Genomic DNA, 26092 nt, shown 5'->3' with positions numbered 1-26092 from the left:
GCAATTGAATCCCTAAAAATATCCTGTTCAACAGATGCCTCCATCAATCGCTTCTCATTCAGCACAAATCTGCGCTGCACTGAAATAAAAATGATGTGATCGTGTTTTAACTAGCAGTAATTTTGAGATTCAGCATGAAATAAAAAAGTGGAAATTTCCCTTTCCTTCAGATTAAAATTAATAAAACTACCAAAAACTAATCAGTAATGGCCTTATTTAGCCAGATTAATTTATAGAAATAATTATATATATATATATATATAGTATGATATTTATATTGGAATTTTTGCTTGCATTTTCCCCCAAAATATTCTTTATGAATCAATGGTATGGAAACATCAAATCATATTTCTGCAGATAGTAAGCAAGCATATAAATGGAATTAGGTCTTAAATTCTGCTGTTCAATTATATATTTATAATTCTCACAGAAATTCACTGTGTTTACACTCCACGTAAAAAAAACAGTGAATTACTGTGCTCCCAGCTAGCCCTCCTGAATGTCCACCTACAGAGAGTCAAAAGAGGAGGGAAAATGCAATGAGGAGAAAACCAGCTTTGCTATAATCTCTCTCAGTTCACCCTACACTACTTGGACACAGGACCATTTTGCAATGTTAAGGAAAGATTTGTTTGTTTGGGCCAGGCTACAGCATCCTGAGGACATTCAGCGCGAGGGGTTCTGGTACAGAAAAGCTGCACTGAGCCCCTGGACCAGGCACTGACCCAGTGCTGCAGTACCAATGTCAACAGCAGAGCAGTGCAAGGTCCTTGAGGAAGAGAATTGTAAATACTACACATATTTAAATACTGTAAATATTACACTCTTTGCCGAAGGCCTAAGTCTATTTCAGCTGCCATTAGTAGCAATTTTTTCATTGGTTTCAGTGGCAGGAGGGTTAAATGAATATTGAGCCTTTCTGAGAACCTGGCTTTGGATCAAGGCTGCTAGATCTATTTTTAACTCTATTTGCTACACCACTGCTGCCAATTAACCTCATTTCAATGTTTTTGCCACCTTAAGGCTGGTGAAGAACTTTACATGAGCCAAAAGTTTTCAGACCAGTTGAACACATTTAACACACTCTTAGATCATCTGCAGCAGTTAAGAGGAATGACAACCAGGAAAAATGTTCATACCATCTGACTGCTTCCAAGCAGAAAATTCTGCATTTTTTCAAAGAGGCTATTTTTACTCTTAGTATTTAAAAATATGCTGAAGCAGTTAAACAAATGGGAGGCAAAATATTTCCAGGCTCTCTGTTTCCTATGATCCAATGAAAGGGGGCAGATGATGTATTTATAAATTTACCTATTGTCATAACTTTTAGAATTTTGCCTGTCCTGTATTTCCAAAAATTACTTTACAGTATTCCTAATTGACCAATGCATAATAAAGGTTCTGTCATTGTTTTCTGAGTTATTCTATTACAATACTCTGATGTGAAAGACACAGTGAGTTAAACTTGTGTGCTTAACTAGGTAACATTTCTTTGATATTGTCTTGAAAAAAAATTTGAAAATTTTGCTACATTTTAAAGATAAAAAATGTTTATCAAGGCAAAGATTCCCACTGTGTTTTGAAAGAGTATCAAATGAAATGCATCTGAATGACTCAAGCTCCTAGTTGCTAATTTAAAATATGGTTTTCCCAGTTTTAGGCCCATCCAAAGAAATGTTGTAATAGTGAGACAGGAATATTGTAGGTACAGAAAGGACTCCAACCAGTACTCATGGGAACCATAAAACTGATGGTCCTGGAATATGTTTTCCTAGGCTAGAACAAATTAATCCCATCTTTTTCCTCCTATTGTCACATAATTTAGCTGTAATGTGCTCTGATGCTTCAAAGCAGTACACTACACAGCAGATGGTTCGTGTGACATTGTGTTGTAAATAAAATGATGCTGGGAAGGACAGCTCAAAAATTCTTATGCATAAGCTCACAAAACAGTGTGGCATCTGCAGTTTAATCAGAGAAATATGGGATAAGAAAATAACAAAACAGCTTTTTTCCATCTCAGAGACACAAAGTTGGAAATTTTTGCACCTCCTTGCTCTTATTTTTATTTATTCTTTCCCATCACCAGGAGACTGGTGGTTGAGAAAACAATTGTTTTAATGGAATGTAAGTACAGGATGGATTGGAATCCCCATCCTGGCATTTTTTAAAAATTCAAAAGTACTGATTTTTGGTGAAAATAGAGCTTATTATTAGAAAGATTGTGTTAAAAAATAGTTCTTACAGCACTTGGAAATTATTGAGACAAAAAAATCATGAGGCAAAAATCAAGTACAATTTCCAGAATAACTAATAAAAGGTAGTGAGGTCTACAAGCACCCAAACACTGCAGGGGAATCTGGACCCTCTCTAGGAAAAAAAGCTATTTTACTCACCACTTTATTCTTAAAAGATTCCCCAATGGCATAGACATCTTTAAACCTTCTTAAGAAAGAATTACCTCACAAATCTTCATTAATCTCAAAGTTTGACATCTTAAAACCATTCCCAAAGCTCTGAAGTGAATACTGGGTGGAGGATAAAGTTTGGTGTCTTCATTTACTGAATTTTTAATTAATTCCTTTTGAACTAGGCCACAAAGAACCTGAGATTTACTTCTTTTTCTTGATCAGTTTTCTGGCTAATCTTTCCACTTGGAGCTTTCCCAATCGAAGACTATTACAGAAACATCTAAAGCCTAAAAAATGAATTTTTGACCTGTATCTATTCTCTGCCTAACAAAGCACTAATCTTGCTGAGATGGGCCTCAATTTATTTCAATCACTCCAGCTTTCTTACCACTTCATTTTAGCTAGGATGAAAATTCAGCCCTTTTCATATGCAAATGGAAATAACTGCTCTATAAGGTCTTGAAGAATCCTTTCCTTTACATTTTAACTACCTGACCCAAGGTTCTATTTTAAGCAGAAAGAATAACTTAAGGCTGCCAGCTACATTTGGGGAAACATTTAATTTGATTCTTTTTAATAGCCATTTTTGAGACTACACTAAAGTATTTTAACAACCTGTCTCCGTTGCCTCAGATTGACCTTTTAGTCTGCAAGACTTTTTATTTTTTTTTTACAATATATTCTCCTCCTTACTTTACTCTGTAAAGTAACTCAATAACGTCTTGTAATCTGTTGTTGGACTCAACTAATTTTTCTTTCTGCTGAGTGTCTGGAACTCCCCATCACACAAGTTGCTGGCAGTTGCAGGAGCACTGACATCATTTGCACTGAGATGTTCAGCATCACGTTCCCTGTGCTGCCTGCACAGGTCACAGCACAGGATCAGCCTGCAGTGCAATTGGGAACATCTGAAGTATTTTAAGCAGTGGCAATCTGAAAGCATGTTCCCCCCTTTCCTGCCAGGAGCAAATGTGTATGATGTGAGACATCAAAAACATCTCCTGTGCCTCACCAGCAGTTGTTTGTGAAGAATTTATTTGATCTGGAAATAAAAAATGCCTTCCATGCTTAGTTTATGAAAGAGCTAATTTACTGATTGTGTCCATTTTAACCTGTGCTGAGACCAGATTTTTTTGTGTGTGCAATAAAATCCTGAGAAACCATGCTAGAAACCCTGCATCTTACCATAGCATATCATAAAAAAACAGATTAGTTACTTCAACAAGAAATTCTCTTTCTAGGTAGAAGCCAGTTTCAGATTTAGGCATAGTTTTTTTTCTCATCAGCCAATATTAATCCAGGATAGTTTGATTGTCAGCACTGGAATTAGAATGGCATAAAACTTGAATTACAAGAGTATTAAAATACATGTCTAAAATTTAAATCTAAGCTCAAACATCCCTAAAGTGTTCTAGATGGTTTGGAGATTAATGAGCCTGCAGTCCATGCTAAAAATAACCAGTTTTGAGGAGCTGGTTTCACAGCTTCATCCTCTGCACCCTAAGAACTCATTTTAGCAGCTGTTACATAATTTAGCCTGAAGCTCTGTCCTTGCTGGAATGGAGCTCTCTTGGCTCTTTGTGGCAATGGGATTTTGAAGGGTTGCCCATGGAACCCCTGAGAAGATAATGATGCTCCAGATCAATTCTTATATCTAATTTTCTGTTGAGTTTTGCTAAAAAACCTGCATTCTACTTTGTGTCTAGACAGGATCAATTTGGACTAGTGGTGTAGAACAACACTCAGGAGAGGTTTTAGATGTTGGAAATGTAAAAGTTAGTGAAAAAGAAACCAGAAGTGCAATAGGAGAACTATCCAAATGCCTTTATCTTTTCAAACCAAATAGATTTACCAGAAAACAAGAATACTCCTGTGCTCATCATTCTGCCACTAGTTGTAAAAATGTGAAAATGGTGCATGGTTGGTGCTTATGTACAGCTCTGCATTACACCAGGCAGTTCATCAGTGATTCTGAGCTCTGTTTTCACAGTGGAGGCTTGGTTTGTGTCTGGGCTTAAAGAACTGATGGCACACAATTGCTGGGGAAAAATGTTTCCCTCTTTTACTTGTGGTTTGGATTAGCTCCATTTATGGGGCATTTACCCATTTGCTCTAGCAAATAAAAATCCAGCCTAAAAACTTGGTTCTAATGGTTTTTTATAGCTAAGGGTTTTGGATTTCCTTTATTTTAAAGAGACAAGCTGTGATTTTAAATTAATAGCTTTATGAATTGCATCTTTTCTCCACTTTAAATAATCCAATTCCAACTTTCTTCTCTGCTTGTGCTGCAAGATAAAAAGGAAATCTGTAGAACATCAGCTGAAAATGAAAACAGCAAATGAAATAATACCTCAACAGCTGCCTTTGCTCTTTCAAATTCTTCCTCCAAGGAGTGATTTCTGGAGAGAAGAGGTGTTCCCCAACGCTGCTCCTTACTTGACCGTGCCTAAAAAACAAAAGAGTAAATTAGAAAGGGTTGATAGACTCTCTGTCACACTTCTGAGTTATTTCCCTAATTGTCTAGAGCCCAAAATGGCTTTTTTCTTGGGGAAAACTACTTGGTTCCCTGTATGAATTTCTCTGAATTCTCTTACACTGTAGCAGAGACCACTTCTCATGGGAAGCAGAGTCATTTATCTTTTCCAGATTTTTCTTTTCAGTCAAGATGTGTGAAAGATAAGAGACATCCGAGAAAAGGCAAGATAAGAGCTGGACTACAAAAGGAGAGAGCTGACTATTTTGGATGAGACTTTTACATTACTTGCTCCTTCTGCATTATGACTGTAGGAATGCATTCCACTGACTAGGATCCAGGAAGAAAACACTTTTTTCCTTGCACATTTTGTTGGTTTTCCTTCAGGTTTTCTTTTGGGATCACATTAGAGAGCCAGGTTTGTCCTGGATTTCACTGGAAGGGCAAATCCTTTTTACAATCAGCACCTCCCTTATGTAACATTGGTCAATCCCACTGGAAGCACATAACAACTTTTTCCCTGTTCTTTTTCCAAAAAAAAAGAAAAATTTTTTTGTTGTTTATTTTATTTTATTTTTACAAAAAAGCACTGTAAAAAACCAAACAATATTTAAGGATGGCAGAAAAGGCACAAAGTGGCCTAATCTTCCTAAACAAAGCTCTGACTGCTAATCCCTTCCCTAGTGTTTGTCAAGAGGTTAAACTCATTAGCCACTTGTGTGCCCGTGCTTCCAATTGCATTAATTTCCCTGATTATATTTCTGATGACTGTACTTGTAATATTCAATTTCTGTGAACCACACTGCTAAAAGACTAATTTTGATCATATCAGACTCCTTGGGCTGTCTCTACAGATGTTGGAATGGTCACTGACATCAGACACGTTTCTGAGCTCTCACATGTCACGTGTGACGTATGGACAAACATTTCTCCTGGTTGTACACACATGGCTTCTCTCCCAGGAAGGTGACATTCATTTGCCAAATGAGCTCTAGGCTTTCTGTGTTGTCCCTGAGGCTTTGGTCTCCCAGAGGGTGATGAGTGAAATGCACATTGAGTGGGGTGAAACACACAGGGTCAGAAAACAGCGATACAACACAATTTCTGTGAGAAGCACAGTGGTGGACACTGTGCAGGTTCTGTGCTGGCCTCTGGACTTTGCTCTGACAGGAAACTCAGAGTGTGAGGGAATGTCTGCCCTGAGGATCTATTGCTTCTTCTTTCACATCTACCTCTAGCCCATGTTTGGAAAATGTTATTTTCCTTTGGTGAGGCCAGGAAAATATTTCAGGTTCTCATTGGAAACAACCCAAAACCCAGTCCTAGACATAAACCAGCTCTTTTCCAGATTAATAGAATTTAGGGCAGAAGAGATAAGTGGCTCAGATCATTCATTTGTCTGCATATCACATGATGGCATTTGTCACTCAACACCCATGGAACCAAAATGATGGTCTTCAGAGAATAAACTAAGGTTGTCTGGAGTAAATATCTTTGAGGAAGCTGCTTGGGTTTAATTTAAAGTTACCAAGAGACCTTAATGTCATCACTTTTAAGTAAAGTAAAACTTTTTGTTTAACTGCCCTCCTCATTCCTTTTATTAATATTAATTCTAGTTTCCCTCTATTACTTCTTACTTTTTCCCATACTTTTTAATACACTATATTTTCTCTGTAGAAAAGTACTGACGATTTTAATCAGGTTTTAGTGATATGAGGACATTTAATGATATAAAAACATCACACTATTAAATGTTCTCAATATGAAACATTCAGATTTTAACCTTTTTCTGTCACTTTTACTCTCCCTCTTAATTTTTTATAGCCATACAGACAAGCAAAGGGAGCACTTTATTCCAGTACCTGTCTTGCTGCTTCTCTATGCAGAAATCAGGTGATCTCCTGTATCCCACTCATTATGTTTGCTTCTACACACTGCTCTTCCCCCAGTACTGCACAGGGAACACTCCTGTTGTTTCAAACTGCCTTCCAGCATAGTGTTGTAAGTGGAGCCTGCATTCTTGCTCTGAAATGTGTGATTTTCCAAGGGACAGTTTTGCAACACATATATTTATACATAATATATTTGTACAGATGCCTTGATCACCAGCTCCTTTTTACATATCCCTTATTTTAATTGTTTTGATTCCACTGTTGCATCACATGGAAATTTTCTGAGGAATTGGCTCGCATGTTTATTTTCAGATCAATAAAACTGAAGAACATTGTTCCTCTTTGGAATCCCAGAACAAATCCCTATGTGATTATAATTCCTAGTAAATAACTACTGCTCCTGAGACTGCTCCTGAGGCAGGTTGGCCAGTTTTAACAACTGGCTTTATTCACATTGTGTGGTGCCAATTTTACAATCAGAGTATGACATGTTAATTCAAAACCCTTGTAGAATATCACAAATCAACATTTATCAACTCAACCTGTAATCTGATCAAAGAATTAAATTTGTTTTTCTTGACACAGAACTCTATTGATAGGCTCTAATTGTGCTCCTGGCCTTTTCATTATTTATGATTGGCTCCAGCAAAGCATTTGATTACTTCTGCTTTTTACCCTTTTGTTTCCAGTGACTGCCATTCCTTAGGTGAAGGACACTCCTGGAAATGAGGATGTTCAGACTGAGCTGTACTGCAGGAGGGTACAGTGAGCTTCCAGGGGCAGCACAGGGGTGAGGGGGAAGAGGACAAGAAGCACAGAGATCCCCTCCTGTCCACATGTCAGAGCATACATTGTCCCCACATCATCCCCACAGAAACAGACTTTCTCCTCCACTACAGCAGGAGGGGAAAAAAGGTCATTAACAAAAGCCACACAAGCTGCATTTGCGTGCAGACAATGCAGAGTGCTCCTGTGGGTTGTGACACCCAGAAGTGAAGAGCCCATGAGGGCTCAAACTTGCTGCCTTTTGCCAGTCCAGGGCGAGGGGATGGGAGTGGAGTGGCAGCACAAGACCTGCAGAGCTGCAGCAGGTGTTGGATGGCACCCTGGCCTCCCCAGGGGAGCCCCACCAGGGTTAGCCTGTGTCCAAGGCTGGACACTGGGTGCTGTGGTTTGATATTCTCACCTCTCTGCAATGGAGGTGCTGTGGCTGATCATGGCTTCTGTACTCAGGGACAAACCTTTCCATTCCAACCCCTTCCTGCACTTCTATTCTCCTCATGTGCTGTTGGATCTTAACTGTTGGTGAGAGGCTGAAATTGCAATCTTAACTTTTGATCAAGTCTTCAAATAATGAACTAAATCTGTCCCCGGCAACTCCTCATTTCTTTAGAGTAAGTGGCACATCCAAGCAAAGTTAGGGCCATTAGTCTTTCTGTAGCTATCTGGGAGAAGTGAGGAATTAATTTTGAGTTCTAAATATTGTTGCCTCAAACTGGAGATTTATGAGTTTTACAAGATTTTCACTATACCTTTGTCTAAGAGCATTGACATGTTAGAATTAGGTACAGATTTTTAGCATGACAGGGCCTTTGTACACTCTGTGTGAGAAATTAAATATTTAAAATGCCCAGGAAAATATTTAAAGAGTTAAAACATGAGCAGACTTTGTGCATAAACAATTAAACATATTATCTCTCCCTGCAGTTTATAATTTTAAGATTAAAAAATAAACCTTCAGAATCCTCCCCTCCTCCCCAAACACTGTAGGATATCTCAATACCAATAAAAGCATAACAAGGAACTTTTCAGAATGGCAGATAAAACAAAGAACAAGGATACTTTGGGAAAATGCTGTTTAAGAGTTTATAATATGTAAAATATGATGTGAATAAATGCTGAGAAGCAAGACAGCCACATCCAGTGACAGCCACCAGTGACCTGACCATTACAGCCTTCAAACACATTTCTCCCTTCGTAGTTCAAAGCTTGTCTTTTGGATTTTGTATTGGCACAAGTGTTGGTAAACAAAGGATTTTGTTAAGAAGATTGTATAATTTTAATGAAAATATGACCTACTTAGCATTTCACTTTGAGGAACTAAATGTAACATGTCAAAGATGAGTGATGAGGTGATTGGGAAACTGCTGATGGAAAACTGCAGCAAGTTTGATAAGATGAAGTCTTTAGGGTATGGCAGAATGTGTTGCATTTGCAAAGGTTACCCTTAAGTGAGATAGACAAGACCTACAGAGGACAAAGTATGGCAAACATATGCTTTGGTAAAAGCCCTAACGTGATTTCTTTTGCAAGCAGATTAAGAACTCGCTCAAGACAGATGAGCCTGTGTGTTGGGAGCTGACAGCTTTGACAGTCCAAGTACGAGCAGGATGAAGCAAGCAGTGAACAAAACCACATTTCTGAGTAACCTACCTAGAACAGGAACACATTCTCACTTTAGGTCATTTCTCCACATTAATAATTACCAGTTTAACATTTTGTTGCTCAAATGGACCACAAGTTTGAGACGAGCAGGTTATGACAAACCAAAACAAAACATGAAATGTACCGAGACAACAGATAAGAAATTTAGTCTCTGCTTTTTTTTCAAGTTGGCTTCTTCAACTTCATGGTTTTTTATTTTGAAATATCAGTCATTTTGCAAAACATTATGGAGCCTCGACTGACTGAATTTAGTAAACTGAGTGAAAAATGTGGATTTTTGCTTCTGCAATTATTCTAGTGGAAGATAAAAGGGAAATGGATCATATAAAGTAGAGATACACTGCATTTGTAATTGCTTTTACAGAAAGCCACAGCTTTTAAATCCTGTGACTGTCTACTTGACTTACACACATCTTGGTTGATGTCCTTGGCACAAATGTCCTAGAATTTAGATCTATTGTCTGAGGAACAGCTTCCTAAAAAGGGTCAGAGGTGCTTCAATATGAGCTGGACAAAGCATGTGAGAACACACCGTCCATTTCAAGTGGATGCATTGTGTAATAGATCTTTTCCATTACTGAGATGTACTAATCTATTGTAGAGAAAGGAGAGATATCATGCATTACAACTGGTGTGGGGCTTCCAGAAGGGAAAAAATCACCCTGTTTGTAATGTAGAGATGGCAGGGAAGTAAAGGACATGTTCTTTCCTAAGAAAAACCCAAAAATGGATCTGATAACTGGGTTCTGTTTCTACCTTCTCAAAAAAAAATAATAAAAAAATAAAATGGTGTATAATTGTGTATCTCAGGATACACATTTGGCAAGTACTGTCTCATTTTTCTATTTTCAAATGAGACTATTATTTTTCATTAATTTCCAGACTTTCTATCTGACAAAGTTTTTGAAGGCCAGGCCTAAAAATAGCTGTGGAAGGTGAGAAAATTTTCAACTAAAAGCTAATCCACCAGAAAACTCTCTCTTCCTCCTTCCAGTGGTAATGGTTGAAATGTTTCAGTTAAAAAGTAAGAAGCAGCCAAGAAGGTGTTTGATCTACCACTACAGATACAAATATTTATATATCACTACAGGTACAAATATTTACATCTGCATTCTGATAGACCAAGCTGATCTATTGGAATGCATACATAAACATTTGTACCTGTATGTGCATACATACATGCAACCCTCAGTAATCATTTCCAACAAGACCTGTCCAAGACACAATACAACAGTGGAATTGGGCAAATCTACAAACCTTTAGCCCAGAGCCCTCCGTATTAGAGTTCCTTTTCCAGCAGGAAAAAGTCCTGTGACCACACTGCTCCCCCACCTGTGGAGATAAACTGCTAATGAACATTGGTGTAATGATGGCTTCACGTTTTCCTTAGCAATTTCCCAGTTCTGGGGATTCCTGCCTGACCAAGAGACCTAAAGGATAGATATTTAACATGGGCAGGGAACCACTAGAAGCCTGAATTTCAGAACTGGAGGGAGGGGAAAAAAGATGGTGCTGTAAACTGTAGTTTGAAGCTTTCCCCTCTGTACAGGAAGGTCACAGTTCACTGCAGTATTAAATTCTGAATGTTTCAGATGCTGATAGTTAATTTCATAACCTATTCATTTCAGAGGTGTGTGAAGATATTTTCCCTGATGATCCTGAAAATATCCCTTGAATAGTTCTCCCAGGGTGTCAGTGGTTTGCCAGTGTGAAGTTCCTCCTTGCCTTTTCATTGTTAATAAATCTACCAAATCCTCTTACCTGTATTGCAGGTGCAAGTTCTAATTCTGATGCTGAATCAGAGTCCAAGGCACTCTTGACATTAGTCAGCTCAGACTGTGATCTGTTGTCTGTGGACCTAGAAATAATGCATTTACACACTCAGCACTAGGACACGCTGCCCTAGGTCTTTCAGGTTCACAAGCACACAATGATTAATTAGATTATTTCTTTCAACTGAATTGTTTAACTTGCAGTTATCAAAAGTGCTTGGACCCTTCTTTGTGTTCTCACTCTTCTATTTCATGGGCAGGGAAACTGAGGCTAGACAAAGACATGAGACTGTGCCTCAGCTGGTGTCTAGAAATCAATCACTACAATAAAGGATTTCACTGCATGTCTCTGCAGAATTCTCACCACCATTTATTGAGTTAATTATTAACACCCGCTATTTTCCACAACATTAAAAATTGCTGACAAAATGGCATTTTATAATGCATTTGCTAATGATATATTGTCCAAAATATGTACTTGAACACATTTAATGCCATCATAACAGGTTTAATAATATGGTTTGCTATTAAGCAAGAGTTTCTGTGAATTAAGAAAGCTGAGCTGAAAATGTTTTTTTAGGGAAAGCAAAAAGCTGTACCATAAAATCTCTTTTGATGGAGCTCTGGATGATGATGATGTTCGCTCTGCAGAAGGATGGACCTTGCTACTCCTGTCTCCATGAAAACTGACATCATCCCATTTCTCTATCTGTGTCTGAATATCAACTGAAAAATAAAGAATAGAAAAATATGAATCTTTTAAAGAAACTGCTGCTGAAAATTTTATCTCCTCTGCAGAATGTGTGTTATAAAGAAGATAATGCTATCAAAGCCTATATTTTAGTAAAGGTCCAACATACAGAAATACTGTGCACCTTTCTAGTTGATATGGTGTGAAAATATTTGGAAATTCACAACATTTTGCTAAATCTGTTAGCACTCATTGTCAGAATTTCAGTGTAACTCTTGACTTAAAATCAGTGATTTGTATGTAATTTAGACAAATTGCAAAAATGAAGCTTCTTATAGAGACTAAAGTGTAAAAATGACTATGTAGGCAACTGATATTATTCAGTCATGTGTCTCACTCACTTTGCAAAGATCAGATGTTCAGTTCCTGTTTGAAGATAAAGGTCTCTAAAAGAATTTCTGTGCTGATGAATGGAAAATTTGCTGCTTTGGTATAAATTACATTTACCTTGCAAATTTCTCAGTTGCACTGCAAGTAATTTAGTTTGGATGGAACTAAATCAAATTCACCTTTTCCAAAGCTTGTCAATAGATCAGACTTGGCAGGATATTGAGCTGTTTTGGGGATTTTTTTTCCTGTCTGTATAAATATATCTCTCTTGTCAAGAATGGATTTTTTTCTCTCTTATGCACAGATAAAGCAGTATTTACAAATATAAATGTGCATTTATGACACCTGCAGTTCTGAAAAGAACATCAGTATGGGCTGCCTCTCATTTGTGTCCTTTACCAATTTCTCATCACACCCCTACAGATTTTTCTACCATTTTACACACCCTAAATTCCTTTTTCCAAAGAAATTTCAAAACTTTATTAGCACACTTAGTGACAACTTAATAGGTATAATGGCAAAGGCAAAATGTAAAATGTGTTCAGAGTGTTTAAGGTTTAAAGTACTTCAAGTAGTTTATAATGGGGAGCAAAGATTACACTGCTGAAATGTGGTGCAGCAAAAATTCTGGTGTTGTTCATTATTTTGTGATAGGAGCCAGGAGAATCTTGTGCTAAGCAGGGCTATGGAGCACTGATAAAATAGCTACACTCTTACCTAAATCTAGAGAAGACTTGTCTGCAACTCTGACAGCCTGGACTTTCTGCTCAGAATCCACACTGATCAGGTCAGGATTCTCTGTCTTCTTTCTGTGGGCTGAAGCTTTTAAGCCTTCACTTCTTGAAGGATTCTCTGATTTCTTTGCTTTGTTTTGGGTTTGTAAGACAGGTTCACTAAGATCCAAGAGATCCAGACCTGTTGATAATACTTAGAGACAAAATGTTAAAAAATTCAATATGGTTTTAATTCAAATAGCTCACTTTTTAAGATTTTTTTTTTATTTGGGGAAAAAATTACTGATGTGCTTGCATTTGGCTAGAATAAGTGTGTATTTCCTGGCTAGAGATGATGCCCAGTATATTAAAATATGCCTGGGGATTTCAAGTACTTAACTGAATGCAGTTTAGTGGATTTGCAAAAAAGCCTGTCCCTCTGAAAATCTTAAAGATTCGAGGTCTTATGTCTGGGGCCTTCACAGGTGAAGATGTCTTTTGTCAGGGTTCCCTGCTCAATTGAGCTTTTAATAAGATTTGGTTTAATCTTATGATTTGTTAAGTCCTGGTAGCAGCTGCTTAGGGCAGTGCTGGAGCAGACAGCTCCTGGGGGACCTGGGTGATAAAGGAATGATGTTTGTTAACAGTTTCTGCTGTTGTTGTTTGTCCCTTTGGCCACAAGTACAAAGTCTAATGACATTTCTATTAAGGATTGTATCAGTATGAAAGGAATGCTCAATTTCAGCTCTTCTTTTAAAATTTGCCTAAAGAGTAACATTCACAATTCTTTAGCATGTAAAAGGTAGAAAAACTCCTTCTTTATCATTGTGTTACAGGGCAGGTGTTTTTGGCAAATGTATTTGTGTTATCTCTTGCAGTGCTTTATCTGTGTTCTTGGAAATCACTGAATTTCATCAATCTCCATAGAATATTTTTTTATTTTATTATTAAATACATCTAATTAACACCCACATCAATCTGATAGATATTCAAGGCAGGTGCAAAATGTACAGGTGCATTTTAAAACAAACACCATCCTTAAACAACCTGAAATAGTTCTATTCATCCCTGCAATATCTTCAGCTATCTTTTTAAAAGGGAGAAAATATTACTTACAATTTTTATCTAATTCAGTATTTCAGCTTTTGTTACTGGAACTTGCATGCTGCTTTAGACACATTAATTAGATGTCAAGATAATCACTCAGCTGTCAATTATTCATTTAATAATTTACATTTATATAAATTTTAATTAAATGGCTTCTAACAAGCCAAGTCCTTTCACGAGGCAGCAAGAGACCACAGCAGAGCTGTGCTGATATTATTGTCTCTCAGCTGATCTGCTCAACAGCATCGATTACCTTTGCACAGAACTGGGTAGGAGGGAGCAATTTCTAAAAATACTTCCAAAAGGACAATATACTTCAAACAGAATTCAGTATAATTCAAAAGGTTTTTGGGATTCACTCTTAGTTTTTATTACCTTCTATACTGCCTCGCTGCAATACAAAGGAGGTAAGAAATATATAATCCTTTCACTAATAAAGTGTGTGAACTCAGCCTGGATAAACTCCCCCTTTTTCTCTCTAACATCTCATCCAAGACTTCATTATAAAAACCTCTTTCTAGAGTAACGAATGTGTTTGATTGAAATGTGGGTTTTCCCACAGGTTAAAATTTTGCAAAACCAAATACAAAGAATTGATTCAAACTCATATGTGCATCCTGTGAGACTTAAATAAATTGCATTAATTTCAGCCCCAAAGATCTGCTAGAAGTGATGTGATTTGAATCACATCAGATTTTCCCAAAAACGTAATGAACAAAGTGTTTCTTCTAACAGGTCAGGCAATTATAATTTAATGCGAGCTTGTGATTTTGTGCACACAGTAACAAACCAAAAAATTACTTGACAAAAATGTGCTATAATTAAGCTAAAACTAAAACTATTTTTCTCTACTGAGGGATAGTAAAGAATGTTGTTTACCTGCAGTATTCGATGTTACAGGCCTTGCAACAGCTTCTGGCTTAGTTTCACAGAGAAAGTCATCAATGGAGGGGCTCAGGAGGGGTCTGCTCTCCTGTTGCTCATTCACCAGCTAGCAACAAAGAACCCCAGGTCACAGAGTGTTCTTGGGATGCAGAATTTACAGAAATAAAACATATTCTCACAATATCATGTGCTTTATTTTTAATTGTGAGAGTAAGATATTGCAATTAGACAATGCACAAATAGCACTGGGATTAAAATAATAATTTAAAAAAAAAGGTTTAGTTACTATTTTGGGGCAAAATGATATTCCAGTTTAACAAATCACACAAAAAAATAAAGCAGCAAGATGATTTTTCCTTAGCAGTTATTGCATACTATTGCTTATAGGGCTAAAGTTACAGGGCCTGATGCAGCTCCCTTCAAATCCATGGTGAAGTTGCCCTTCTCTATCACCAGGAGGCCAAGCATGGCTTTGGTTTTTTTTGGAAGTGGCCTTTTTTTCCCCAGAGAACTTCCACAATAACATTTCATCTTGTAAATAAGCATTAGCCCATTAAACAATAACCTGCTGAGACAGGAAACACTTCTCTGCCGTACAACGACGTGTGCATGACAGTGGATGGAGCCTGGCGAGTGTATGAACTTCCTGCATGAGTTCTGACTGTGGGAAGACTCATAAAACACTTTTTTATTTAGGAAAAGTTTTATGTTTTTAATTGGATGAATGCTTGTTCTTCTACCTGACAGAAATCTCTGTGTTACAAGGAATTTAATGTATCAGGAATTAAAAAGATAAAACTGTACAAGTCTCAGAAATAAAAGTCTCCTCTTTACCATCTATCTCTGTTTAGAGGATCAAGACCTAAGCTGAGCTGGAAGCATGTCTGATGGTGTGCCCCGCACTTACTTTATCTTAGTGTCTTAATTTCTTTATCTGAAAAAATGTTTTCCCATTCTTGCTTTTGTCTGGACTTCTTTCAGCTTTATTTTATCCTCTCCTTCTTCTTCTTGACCTTCAGTTCTAGCTCTTTTTCCATTGTTGAATTTTCAAAATTTTCTTTCAGATATGTTTGAATTTTTAAATTTGGGATGCTAACATGGACTAAAATTGGCCAAAAAGGGTATTTATTCATCCTCATACTTGTTAAATACTGGCCCTGAGCTACTCCAGAAGTAGGATTATCTCTAAAGTTATTACAACAAACCAGATTAGATTCACTGCTGTTCAGAACTTCATTTCTGTGTTGCAAAGCTGCAGCAAAATGCTGGAGCTATTGAAATAACAAGCCCACTATTTCGATGGATCAAACCTTTAAGCTGATATCTAACACTGACTTGCTGTGTGTGCACAAATGCATCTGCCCAGGACCTCAGAGTTTTGCCCTGAAACCTCAGGTTTTTGCACCAGTTTCCATGAGCACCATGGAAGACAGATGAGTGTTTGCCTGCCCAGCTGGGTGCAGCACAACGTGCAAAGGTGGGATCTGAATTTGGAAATCTGGCAGTGATGCTGTCCCAAACTCCAAATGTACATGTGCTAAACCAGACTGCAGATGCAGCTCACCAAGGAATTCACCATGAGGGGTTTAACTCTGGATTGCCTGTCCAGGTTGCTGTCTCATTCAATGCACAGAAGGCACCTGCTTCATTTGGTGAGTCTCAACACTTGACTGGAAATTGCCTTTATATCAACTGCACACATTTGATTTTCATCATCCCCAGGTCACCTAATGATGATATGTATGACTTAAGTAGATCTAATTTCTCTTTTTATGATTTTGTGACAGTCCTTACTTATGACTATTTTGAAAAACATGTGGATGCCTTACGTTAAGAGTTGAGTCTTTTCCAAACTACTTTTAGTAATTTAAAAGTTTATCTCGATATCAGCAAAAATTGCTTGTATTTATTTTTCTTTTTGCATTTACATCACATAAAGTCCTAGGCCATGTGGAGAGGGACAGGAGGGAAGAAAGAAGTTCTCCAGGAATCAGTGAAAATATAAAAACTTCATAGAAATGCTCTGTTTCTGTATCTATAAAATTATCAATAAGGTACATTATCACAAGATCACAAGATTCAAATGCTCTCATCAAGTTTCCTATTACATTCCATGGAAATTTTCTTTAATAGGAAAGAATGGGGGAAGGATGAAATGAAGACTATGAGAACCAAAGTACCCAAGATCACTCATTGCAGTCAGTGAAGAATAGAAAATCTGAAGACCAACTGGAAAGGCAGTTTATTACCCAAACCTGCTGCAGAGGTCAGAGGATAAACTCTGGGAAGACCAGAAATAATGTTAAGAATCAAAGCCATGGAGGGGAAGGAGACAAGACTTAATTAAGATCTGAATTTTACCAAAGTCTAACTGAAGTATGAGGTCTAATATTTTTTTTCCTTTTCAAAGATGGTTATCATATCAGAATTTTCTTTATTATGTTCATTAGATTGATTACATTTTAAAGGAAGACTAAAAGAGTTTTACTTGCTTAGGCTAACAAAATGAAGATTGAGTAGGAATATAGTTATTCTTCATCTACACATAAAGGGAGAGTTGTCAGATGACACTGGAGGAGCAAAATTATTTCAGCTATAGAGAAATATTGGCCTGATAACAGAATGCTAAACTGGGCATGAGAAATCTGGTCTGGGAATTCAAAGAACTGAACTATCACAACAGTGAACTGTGTGAACAGTACTTTTTTTCTTACTGTAGGGGACAAAATGCCCACCTGCTAAAAATGGCTTTTGCCAAGCCTTCTACACTGCTGTTTATGATGTGACTATGACCCAGAGGATCTTCCCTAGTCCTGTGTCCTCTGCTTCCATGGCTAAGGACTAGAAGCTGTAGGAATGTCTTAATGAGAGGTTTGTTCCTGTGAAAAATAATCTGCTTTCAACTCAATTTCTTTTTTTGTCAAAACAGATTGCAAAAACATGATCACATCTCCTAATTCTCAATAAACACAAACTACGTGTGAATAGCAATAGAAAATATTAGAGAAATACTATTTTGATGTGAAACAGACATTTAATGATGAATTAAGACTTAACAAGTTAGAGTGCCATGAAATTATATTTTTTTCTGTACAGAAGTTGGCAGTGGGGTAGGTTTCTGACATTACTCTGTGAGAAATGACACTTTTTAAGCCCTTGGTCTCACACTTGGAATTTTATTTTGCTGCCTCATATACTGTACCAAATTTATCCCTCGCTTAATACTGCTCAAGTTATTAGAGTTATATCAGGCATGAACTTGGAGTAGTGCATAAAAGATTTATGAGATGAAAACTGTGATCTATATTAAACCAATAATTTATGGTTCTCAAGCACCTTTCAGGTTGAAAAATCACAGAATGCCTTAAAACATTCATGAATCAAGCCTGGCCCCATTGAAGAGCTGAGGAGTATTATCTCTGTGTTGCAGATGGGGGAAGCAAAGTGAAATTAGGAAAGTCACCCAACATCCCTGGGGGCTGGAGAAGCAGCACTGGGGGCAGGAGCCAGGTGTCTGACCCCACACTGGATTTCTGTGCTCAATATCTGTACACAAGCCAAGCGGTGCAGACTCAGCCTGGGAGAACGGGGGTGTCTCAGTACTGATTTAGCCAGTGGGTGCCATAAATTCTCATAATGTCTCCAGGAACTTAAGTTCTCTCTGTAAGATTCACTTTAATTAAAGAAGAAGCCCATGCACTCCTTTAATTGAGGGGTGTGTGAAATCTGTGGAGGCTGATATTCCCTACTACCAACACATCTGAAGATGCTCATCCATAGGATAAGATACTCCTAAATTCAAATGAGTCTTCTGCGAACAGCACAGCAGAAAAAGGTGGTTTTCATACTCAGTACTGCTGGGTATGTAATTTTTCATTCCAAAAAGCATGTAAGTGGGGCTTTTGGGTGCTTTGAAAGAGGTACTGGGAGAGTCAAAAGTGTCTGACATCAGCCCCACTGCTTCAAAATATGCAAAGCAAGGATCATTTAGCAGTAATTAAGGTATGGTCCTTCTATCCCATTTTATATCCTCTCTTACTGCATTCCTGATCTTGATATGTTTGCAGTGCACAAAGCATGCAGGTTTGTTTCTTTGTAAAAGTTTTACTAGGGCATAACATAATGCTAGTCTTTAAGATAAATTATTTAGACTCTAAATTGGGAGGGTTTTCAGTCAGGCATGGGCAGCTAATTAGCACCTATGTTTTGAGCACAGAGTGAACTAGTTCTCTTAAATTAAGTGCCTAAATTCCCTTCATGTTCAATGGGGAGAGATAAATGCCTAGAAAAGCAACTCCAGAGGGAGATCATTCCTGCCCAATTTAGGCTGTCCCTCAGGAGGCTCTCAAAGGCACCTAGCTTTCCCCCTGGCTGTATATGGGATTTATTTTAGAAGGACTGGCTCAAAAGGCATCTAAAATTTAGATGTAATTTGCTACTGAAGTGAGTTGGATTGAATTTTGGATTGGATCCATTTTGTTGCCTGAGCCTGATTGAATTACTCATGGCACTAATTTAGGAAACCCCAAACTACTACTGGGTAATCCCCTGTACAGCTCAGCAGCAAAGCTGCTCCTGGGCACAAGAGCTTTTCCTGCACTGCCCACTCAGTGTGGTGAGAGGGTGGTTGGGCTGCACCAGTGACATGAGCTGCTCCAGACACCTCAGAGAGTGGTGATGAACATGTGGCCACGAGCATGGGAGAAAGCAGGAAACATTTAACTCAGGTTTTCTACTGGAAAAAGTTCATATTTGGACTCTGAGAAACTTGGCTACTCTTTGGGTGACACTGGAAAAACAGGTAGAAGAGTCAGATCAATTCCAGCAGCTTGTAAGTGTTGTGCTTAGGCAAGAGACACCAGCTAATTCCAATCACTAATAATTTTTAGGATACACAGCAATGGTTTCCTGACACACAGGTTCTCTGCACACACCTGGCACCTCATGACCTTTGATGTCACTCACTGAGATAAGAGGACACAAATAAATTGATTTCTACTATCTGGCTCTTTCTAAACACTGATAAATGGGAACCCCAACTAAGAATGCAAGCTATTGTCTTCTAGAGCATAACTGGAAGCATTGGCCTGTCAGTTATGTCTGTGGATCATTATCTTGGCAGGATAAAAACTGGGAGACCTTTCCTGCTTGCAGAGGGGTGTTTGGAGAGGGAACGCCTGACAAACTCAGTAGTCTCATGATAAAAATTAAATTGCATGAGTTTTGTTTTTCTTATTTTCTCACTTTTCTAGTATGTTTATAAAGATTTTACAATCAAAATTACTGCTTCACACACCTTATTTATTCCTGTGTAGTAAGTGTGATTACTTGGCTTTTTGCCCCATCCTTGTGCCAGAGTGATACATTAATTTTTCTCTGTCACTCTACTATGAATACATGTCCCAATGAAGCTGAAATGAGAGCCAAATATCTGGTTTTCATCAGAAAAGAGAATCAACTCACATGGCACATGGTATAACTGACTTCCACCTCATGTGAATTGTGGGAAGCTCTAAAACTGAGATGAGTTCATTGCACCCTCTTGCAAAGAGCACGCTGGTGTTGCTGCCTCTCTGAAGACCAGCCCTGCTCACCAGGTGATAACCAATGCTCTGCTGATAGGCAGTAGGAAGTGTGTGGTGTGGCCTGTGAATCAGAGGTGGCAATTTCTTACCTGAAATCACACAAACCAAGTCACCCCCAGGGCTTCACACAATCAGCTGTCAGGGTTTGTGTGAAGTCAGAGAAGCTGTGGGAGGATCGCTGGAGACACTGCACTGGATATTTGAATTCATGTGCCAGCTGTGCTGTTCAAAACCTTTGCTTAAGTTGCATTTCCATAAAGAGCAGTTGCATTTCTGGGTGACAGCTCTGGTTGTGATCTCTGTGTCACAGCAACAGCCCGCCTGTGTTTCTGTCTGCTGCCCTGTACGAGTTATGGTGTATTATTGCAAGGTAAAATTAAACATCTCACAGCTCAATATCTCCTTCCCCTTGTTCAACCTGGTCTGGCAAATGCAGGTTTAACATGAGAGCTGGGTCTGGCTCCTGCATTTTGGCCTGGCTTCAGCCAAGCACTTAAACATGCTCTGGAAGACTTGAGGTTAAGCACGTGCTTAGGTGTCCCACTGGATCAGAGCCCTGGGGGAAGAGGAGGAAAGGTACTCCTGTCAGATTTTAACTGTGACTTACAGTTTGGTCTGTACCCATACAGAAATGTGATTTATTGTACATCTGCCTGTTGCATTCATGCTATCCCCATACACTTCTTTAAGTTAAAGGAAGCTGTTATCAAAAATGAAGTACCTCTCCCTCCTGGGTGTTAGAAGATTTTATTTATCATTTGGCCATGAGTTTTCTTTGTGGTGTTACCTGGTGATTTCTGTTTGAGCCTCTCCCTTGCCCTATATCATTATCTAGGCTGAAGATTTACAGCAGTGATCAAAGACAATATTTTGTCATCACCATAGATAATTTGAGATCCCTGCTATATTTTTGCATATGGGCTGTAATTGCTTGAAAACCACATGGATTTTTCTAAGGTCCTCTCTGTGGATTTTTCTTCTCAAACAAAGTTCTGCAGCATATCTGTGAGTTAGGCCATGAATTTGGATGTGTTACTGTGTCTGGTCACAGGAACCAAATCATATGTTCTTGTTTTATGGCCTTTCCCTGTCATGGCATGTCAGGTTGCTTTGGGATGTTTTCAGCAGCTTGGAGAGCTTGAAACTCATAAGCTGTTTGTGAATTGCAATTCAGTAGAACAGTTTCACTGGAAAAACAGCAAGTTCAGTGAATCTAGAACTGTAGCACATGGTTTGCAGCTCTGTACAGGACAGTATATTCACACTTGGAGTATTCATGAATGAAGAGCCAAGAAGCTTCTGAAAAATAACACCTACTAATTAATATAAAAGGCAGAGATAAACTTATGTGTTATATTATTCACAAAAAAAGTTTGTCTAATCTTTCTGTCCTTAAGGAATAGTAAGGAATTTCCCAATGTATGAAACAATGTGGTTAATTTTTTTTTTACTTTATTAAAAAAATTACACCATCAATTCCCATGGTAATGTCAAATTAAAATTGTAATTTTGTGAAAAATGTATTTAATTTATGTGACAGAGAGATCTATATAACTTTAGGAAAGCAGTCAATTTATGGCTTTTAAACATATTGTCAAGGCAATTTTATTGTACTCATGAGAATATTTCTGCTGAAATTATGCATATGGCCCTAAAAGCAATAAATGCTGAGCAATATTTAACTTGGAGGTAAAGAACCAATTAATATTTGTACTGCTAAGCATGCATTTATTCATTTTAGTATTTCTTTCTTTTGCTCTTTGAGTATTTACCCTGTCCTAATAATAGATGAAAAAGAGATATCAGTAGAACTTAGGATGTGTCCCCTGATAAACTACTCAAAGCTTTTATAATAAATCAGATTTGAGATGTGCAGAAAATATGGCTAATAAATTTATCATGAATTCTGTAAAAAGAATCCAAAAAACAGTATCTCAAGCCTAGTTATCCTAAGATCAGTGAAGAAATTGCCACTGTTCTCAGAAGGCAGATTGGAATGTACCATGAATTCTTGCACTCCACAATTTGATAATGACAATAATCAAAACTGGTATGATTTTTCTGGTTTTTATCTGAATGTATATCACTCAGTTAAAATGGAGTGAATTCTGGTTTAGGTTGGTGTAGAAGAGAAGGGTAGCTAATTACATCCACTGGAACATCCCACCATTCTGTTATAATCTTATTGAGAAAACATTTATGGAGTGGGCTGGAAGTCAGTGCAAGCCTAATGCTAAGAAGCTTAGAATGAACATGATTGATTCAAATGGGACTGTTAAGTTTATATGGAAAACTGTGATTATGCAATCAAATTCATGTAGTGAGCCCTTGATACACACATCAGAAAACTGCTAAGAACATTGGGAGCTGAATATTAGCTATCTTTAATCTGTTTCCTCTACAAAATTGAATGAAAGCATTCAAAAATCTCCTGTTAGAGATTAAAAAAACCCCAAACAACCCACCCAAACCCACAGAAAAGCACCAGAGGAAAACAAATGTACAAAAAAGCCTAGCAAAACAAGCAAGGAAAGAAAGCTAAACCTAAGCAAAAACATATCACCACCACAAAAATAAGTAAAAAAATACATACATAGGCACATAAAAATATACATAGAAGCAAATGAAAATCGAAACACCAAAACAATGGAATTTAGACAGTGGAAATGTTTGAATATTTTATTCACAAGCCCTTAAGCAAATATAAATGTGCTTCGATCAACTAAGTATTGGCATGCAAATGAAGTTCACTTAAAAAAAATAATAGTTTCTACTCGGAATGCTAACTAGTACCTTATAGACCACAAAAAAGCCTTAAACATCTGGTGGAGTTAATTGGGGTGTAGTAATGAAACATATTTCTTTTTCTGACGTGTGCCATAGCCTGCATTTTTCACAGGGGAGGATGAATTTCAGCATGGTTCTTATAATATAATTCCAGCTTTTAAAATTTCTTATTTCCAATTCAAATTCTAAACCCTAAAGTGTTCTGTGGGTTAACTTTATAAATTATAACTGCTCAGGTTCAAAATTCTGCTCTGAGCAGTGTCTGTGTGGGTCCCATAAATTTCAAGAGGCAGCTCCTATATTTTTCAGCTACAAACAGAAGTGGGGAATAGCTTTCAAGATATATTTTGCATTTCTTTTTCTTATTGGTGAAGTTTTCATTAACTCTCATTTCTGTTGTATATAATTCCAGAGTATATTGGCCACAGTACATTGTCATGGATATGAATCCCCTCCTGCAGGCCTTCTTTCTTTCCGTTGTCTTTATAGGGATCCTACCATGAGTAGCTTTCCAACCTGTGTACTCTAACAATGAATCTAAATTAGGTGTGATGGATCTGTGACAAATAACTCCTGTGACACTGTGAGATTTCTTTTGTTTTTGCTGGAAAAGTGTTTAAGCATGAAGTCTTTTACTGCTCAATAAAGCAGTTAATCATATTTTAAAGTATAAGTCTGGGTCGAAGTATGCGATTGAATCAGATCCTTTGAAGTTCATTGACCTGTAGTAAATTGGGAATTTCACAGCTGACTGCACAATTAAACTTTGACTTCAGGGCATATTTAGGTTTAAATTTCTCATTAGAAAGTAATTCTGAACCAAGATTTTTTTTTTCCTCTCCTGACAAATGCAAAGAAGCTGTGAAGAGGTTAAATAAGAATTTTATTTTGCAATTAAAACCAAATTTATGTGTGATTTTTCTCATTTATTTCTCAACTTCAGGTAGAAGTAATTGGCTCATAGCTTAATATCCAGATAATCTTTGAACCTTCAGCAAACTTTCTTACATGTTTTCTAGGTTCTATTAATATGAAAAAAATGCCTCTTTTTCATTTGTCTCAGTCTCTTATGAATTATCTTTAAAAAGATAAAGGGAGACAGCAACATGGATAGAGTTATAGTCTACAAAATCCCATTAGAACTGAAAGATCACCCTCTTGATGCTTAAAGTATTAAATTTGGCAACTACTGAATCCTTTTTCACACCAGTAAGTGTGAAGAAAGTGACTTTTATGGAAAGTAATTGAGACAGAAAGACAGGATTACAAAAAATAGATACTGAAAGGTCCATTCAATTACCAGGAATACCCCTCTGCTCACTGTAGTACACTCATTACTGCTGGAATGGTGACTGAGATTCCCAGTTGCCAAATACAGCCTCACAGGAGTCTGTGATACTTTTTTTGGTTCATGTTATTTGAAGATTTGCCTCCAGTTTTGATGATATAAAACCATATCTGATGGTATAAAATAATCCGTGAATCGGAAACAATTTAAACTTAATTCACAATGTTTATTCAAAAAATAGATGTCATATTTTAAAAGCTGGGCTTTGCTAGGAGCATCACAATGAAATGGGACTATTAATCTGTCTTGTTCTGTGCTGGATATGTTTTTACCATTTTCCAGAGGAAGAGAGCAAAGAGACATATTTTAAATTAGAAATTCAGGGGCCTATGTACATTATCACTATCAAAAAGCAGATTTAGAGACTCTTCTTTGTGTATCAGATTCCAGTTATGCTTTCTGTGGAGACTGTCTCCACAGTCAGACATAATTAATCCTCCATTCATCAAGGATTTTGGAAAAGGGGGATTTCACTTTTTTTTCCTCTTTTTTCACCTTTTTCTCCTCTGTCTGGGCTTGATCCTTGCAATTCAGTTGCAGGTTTTTTGCTTAGGTTGGAGCAGCATAGATACTAAATGCATTAAATTTCTCACTAAGATGTGGACCTGCTCACACTGGGTTTGGTGGTGGTGAGAATTTTGGAAAGACCAGGCTTTATCCTCCTGACCCATCTAGCTAGGGAAATTTACAGTCAATTTGGAACTTGTTCCACCCCGTGAGCAGCAACCAAATCCATCTGTTTCATCATGTAAAGCGCAGAGACAGACAGGATGGGGATGGTTGACACAGCTGAGCGTTTTCCTGCGTGGATGGTGGGGATGAGGGGTTCACATGGACACACTGCAGTGACAGCACCTCAAACCAACACTTCAGCCAGACAATTAGGGGACAAATGACATATGCAATGTGGTCGTACAGCTGCACATCACACATACATGATGCAGAGATGGTTATGGAAAATACTCACTTTTTCACTTGATTCTGCTTCCTTTTGGCTTCTGCACCCCTTTGGTGCATAGCAGGGAAGTAGGTATTTGTGTTTAGTGAAAGAAATTACACTGACTAACAGACACAAGCATTTTACTCATAAATTTGTCATAGACTATTGCTGAGGAGACTGACAGACAGCCACTACAAATGGTGTGTTAAACATTTAATGAACCCAGGCTGAACTCCTGGCCCTGTTGAAGCCAAGGCAAGTTTTGCATGTCAAGCTTTTTTGGGGTGCAGTGAAGGTTTAGAGGGGGCTGCATTTTATGTGGGTTTCTAATTGTTTGTTTATCACTTAGTGGAAAATTAGAAATGATGCTTTAAACAGACCATCTTTTTCCTTCGTGCAATCTCTTCATAGATGTTGGAATTCACCATGAACAAAACCTGGTGTTCAACAGGGCCTGAGGAGGAGGTGCCAGACCTGGTTTCTAAATTAGTAGATGGTATTTCTAGAATGTGTATTAGTGCAGCACATCTGTGATGCTCTGCCTGAGAAGTGCGTGCTGGTATGTGTGGCTCTTAGAACTTTCTAAAGTACAGTAGCTGTTATCCTAAAGCATGAGTAGAATAAAACAGGATTGTGGATTTCATTTAAGGCTC

At 37.7% G+C, this 26092-nt stretch overlaps 1 protein-coding gene across 13 annotated transcripts in view; it reads right to left on the bottom strand.

The window, feature by feature from the left end:
• The window catches only part of PEX5L (peroxisomal biogenesis factor 5 like), a 105921-nt gene that overhangs the window by 12500 nt on the left and 67329 nt on the right, over positions 1–26092 (bottom strand). For 3 of the 13 annotated variants that reach the window (XM_086844125.1, XM_086844115.1, XM_086844113.1), the window contains 7 exons: positions 25467–25505; positions 14774–14885; positions 12792–13001; positions 11593–11719; positions 10983–11079; positions 10479–10553; positions 4762–4857 (listed from right to left, as the gene is read on the bottom strand). In XM_086844125.1, coding sequence (XP_086700251.1) covers positions 4762–4857; positions 10479–10553; positions 10983–11079; positions 11593–11719; positions 12792–13001; positions 14774–14885; positions 25467–25505 — 756 coding nt within the window. The remainder of the gene's footprint in view (positions 1–4761; positions 4858–10478; positions 10554–10982; positions 11080–11592; positions 11720–12791; positions 13002–14773; positions 14886–25466; positions 25506–26092) is intronic. The other 10 variants (XM_086844117.1, XM_086844120.1, XM_086844114.1 and 7 more) reach the window with 7 other exon arrangements.

This window comes from Cyanistes caeruleus, chromosome 10, assembly GCF_971803275.1.
Source record: "Cyanistes caeruleus chromosome 10, bCyaCae1.hap1.1, whole genome shotgun sequence".
In the NCBI taxonomy this organism is placed as follows: domain Eukaryota; kingdom Metazoa; phylum Chordata; class Aves; order Passeriformes; family Paridae; genus Cyanistes; species Cyanistes caeruleus.
This window is presented reverse-complemented; position numbering and strand designations above follow the sequence as displayed.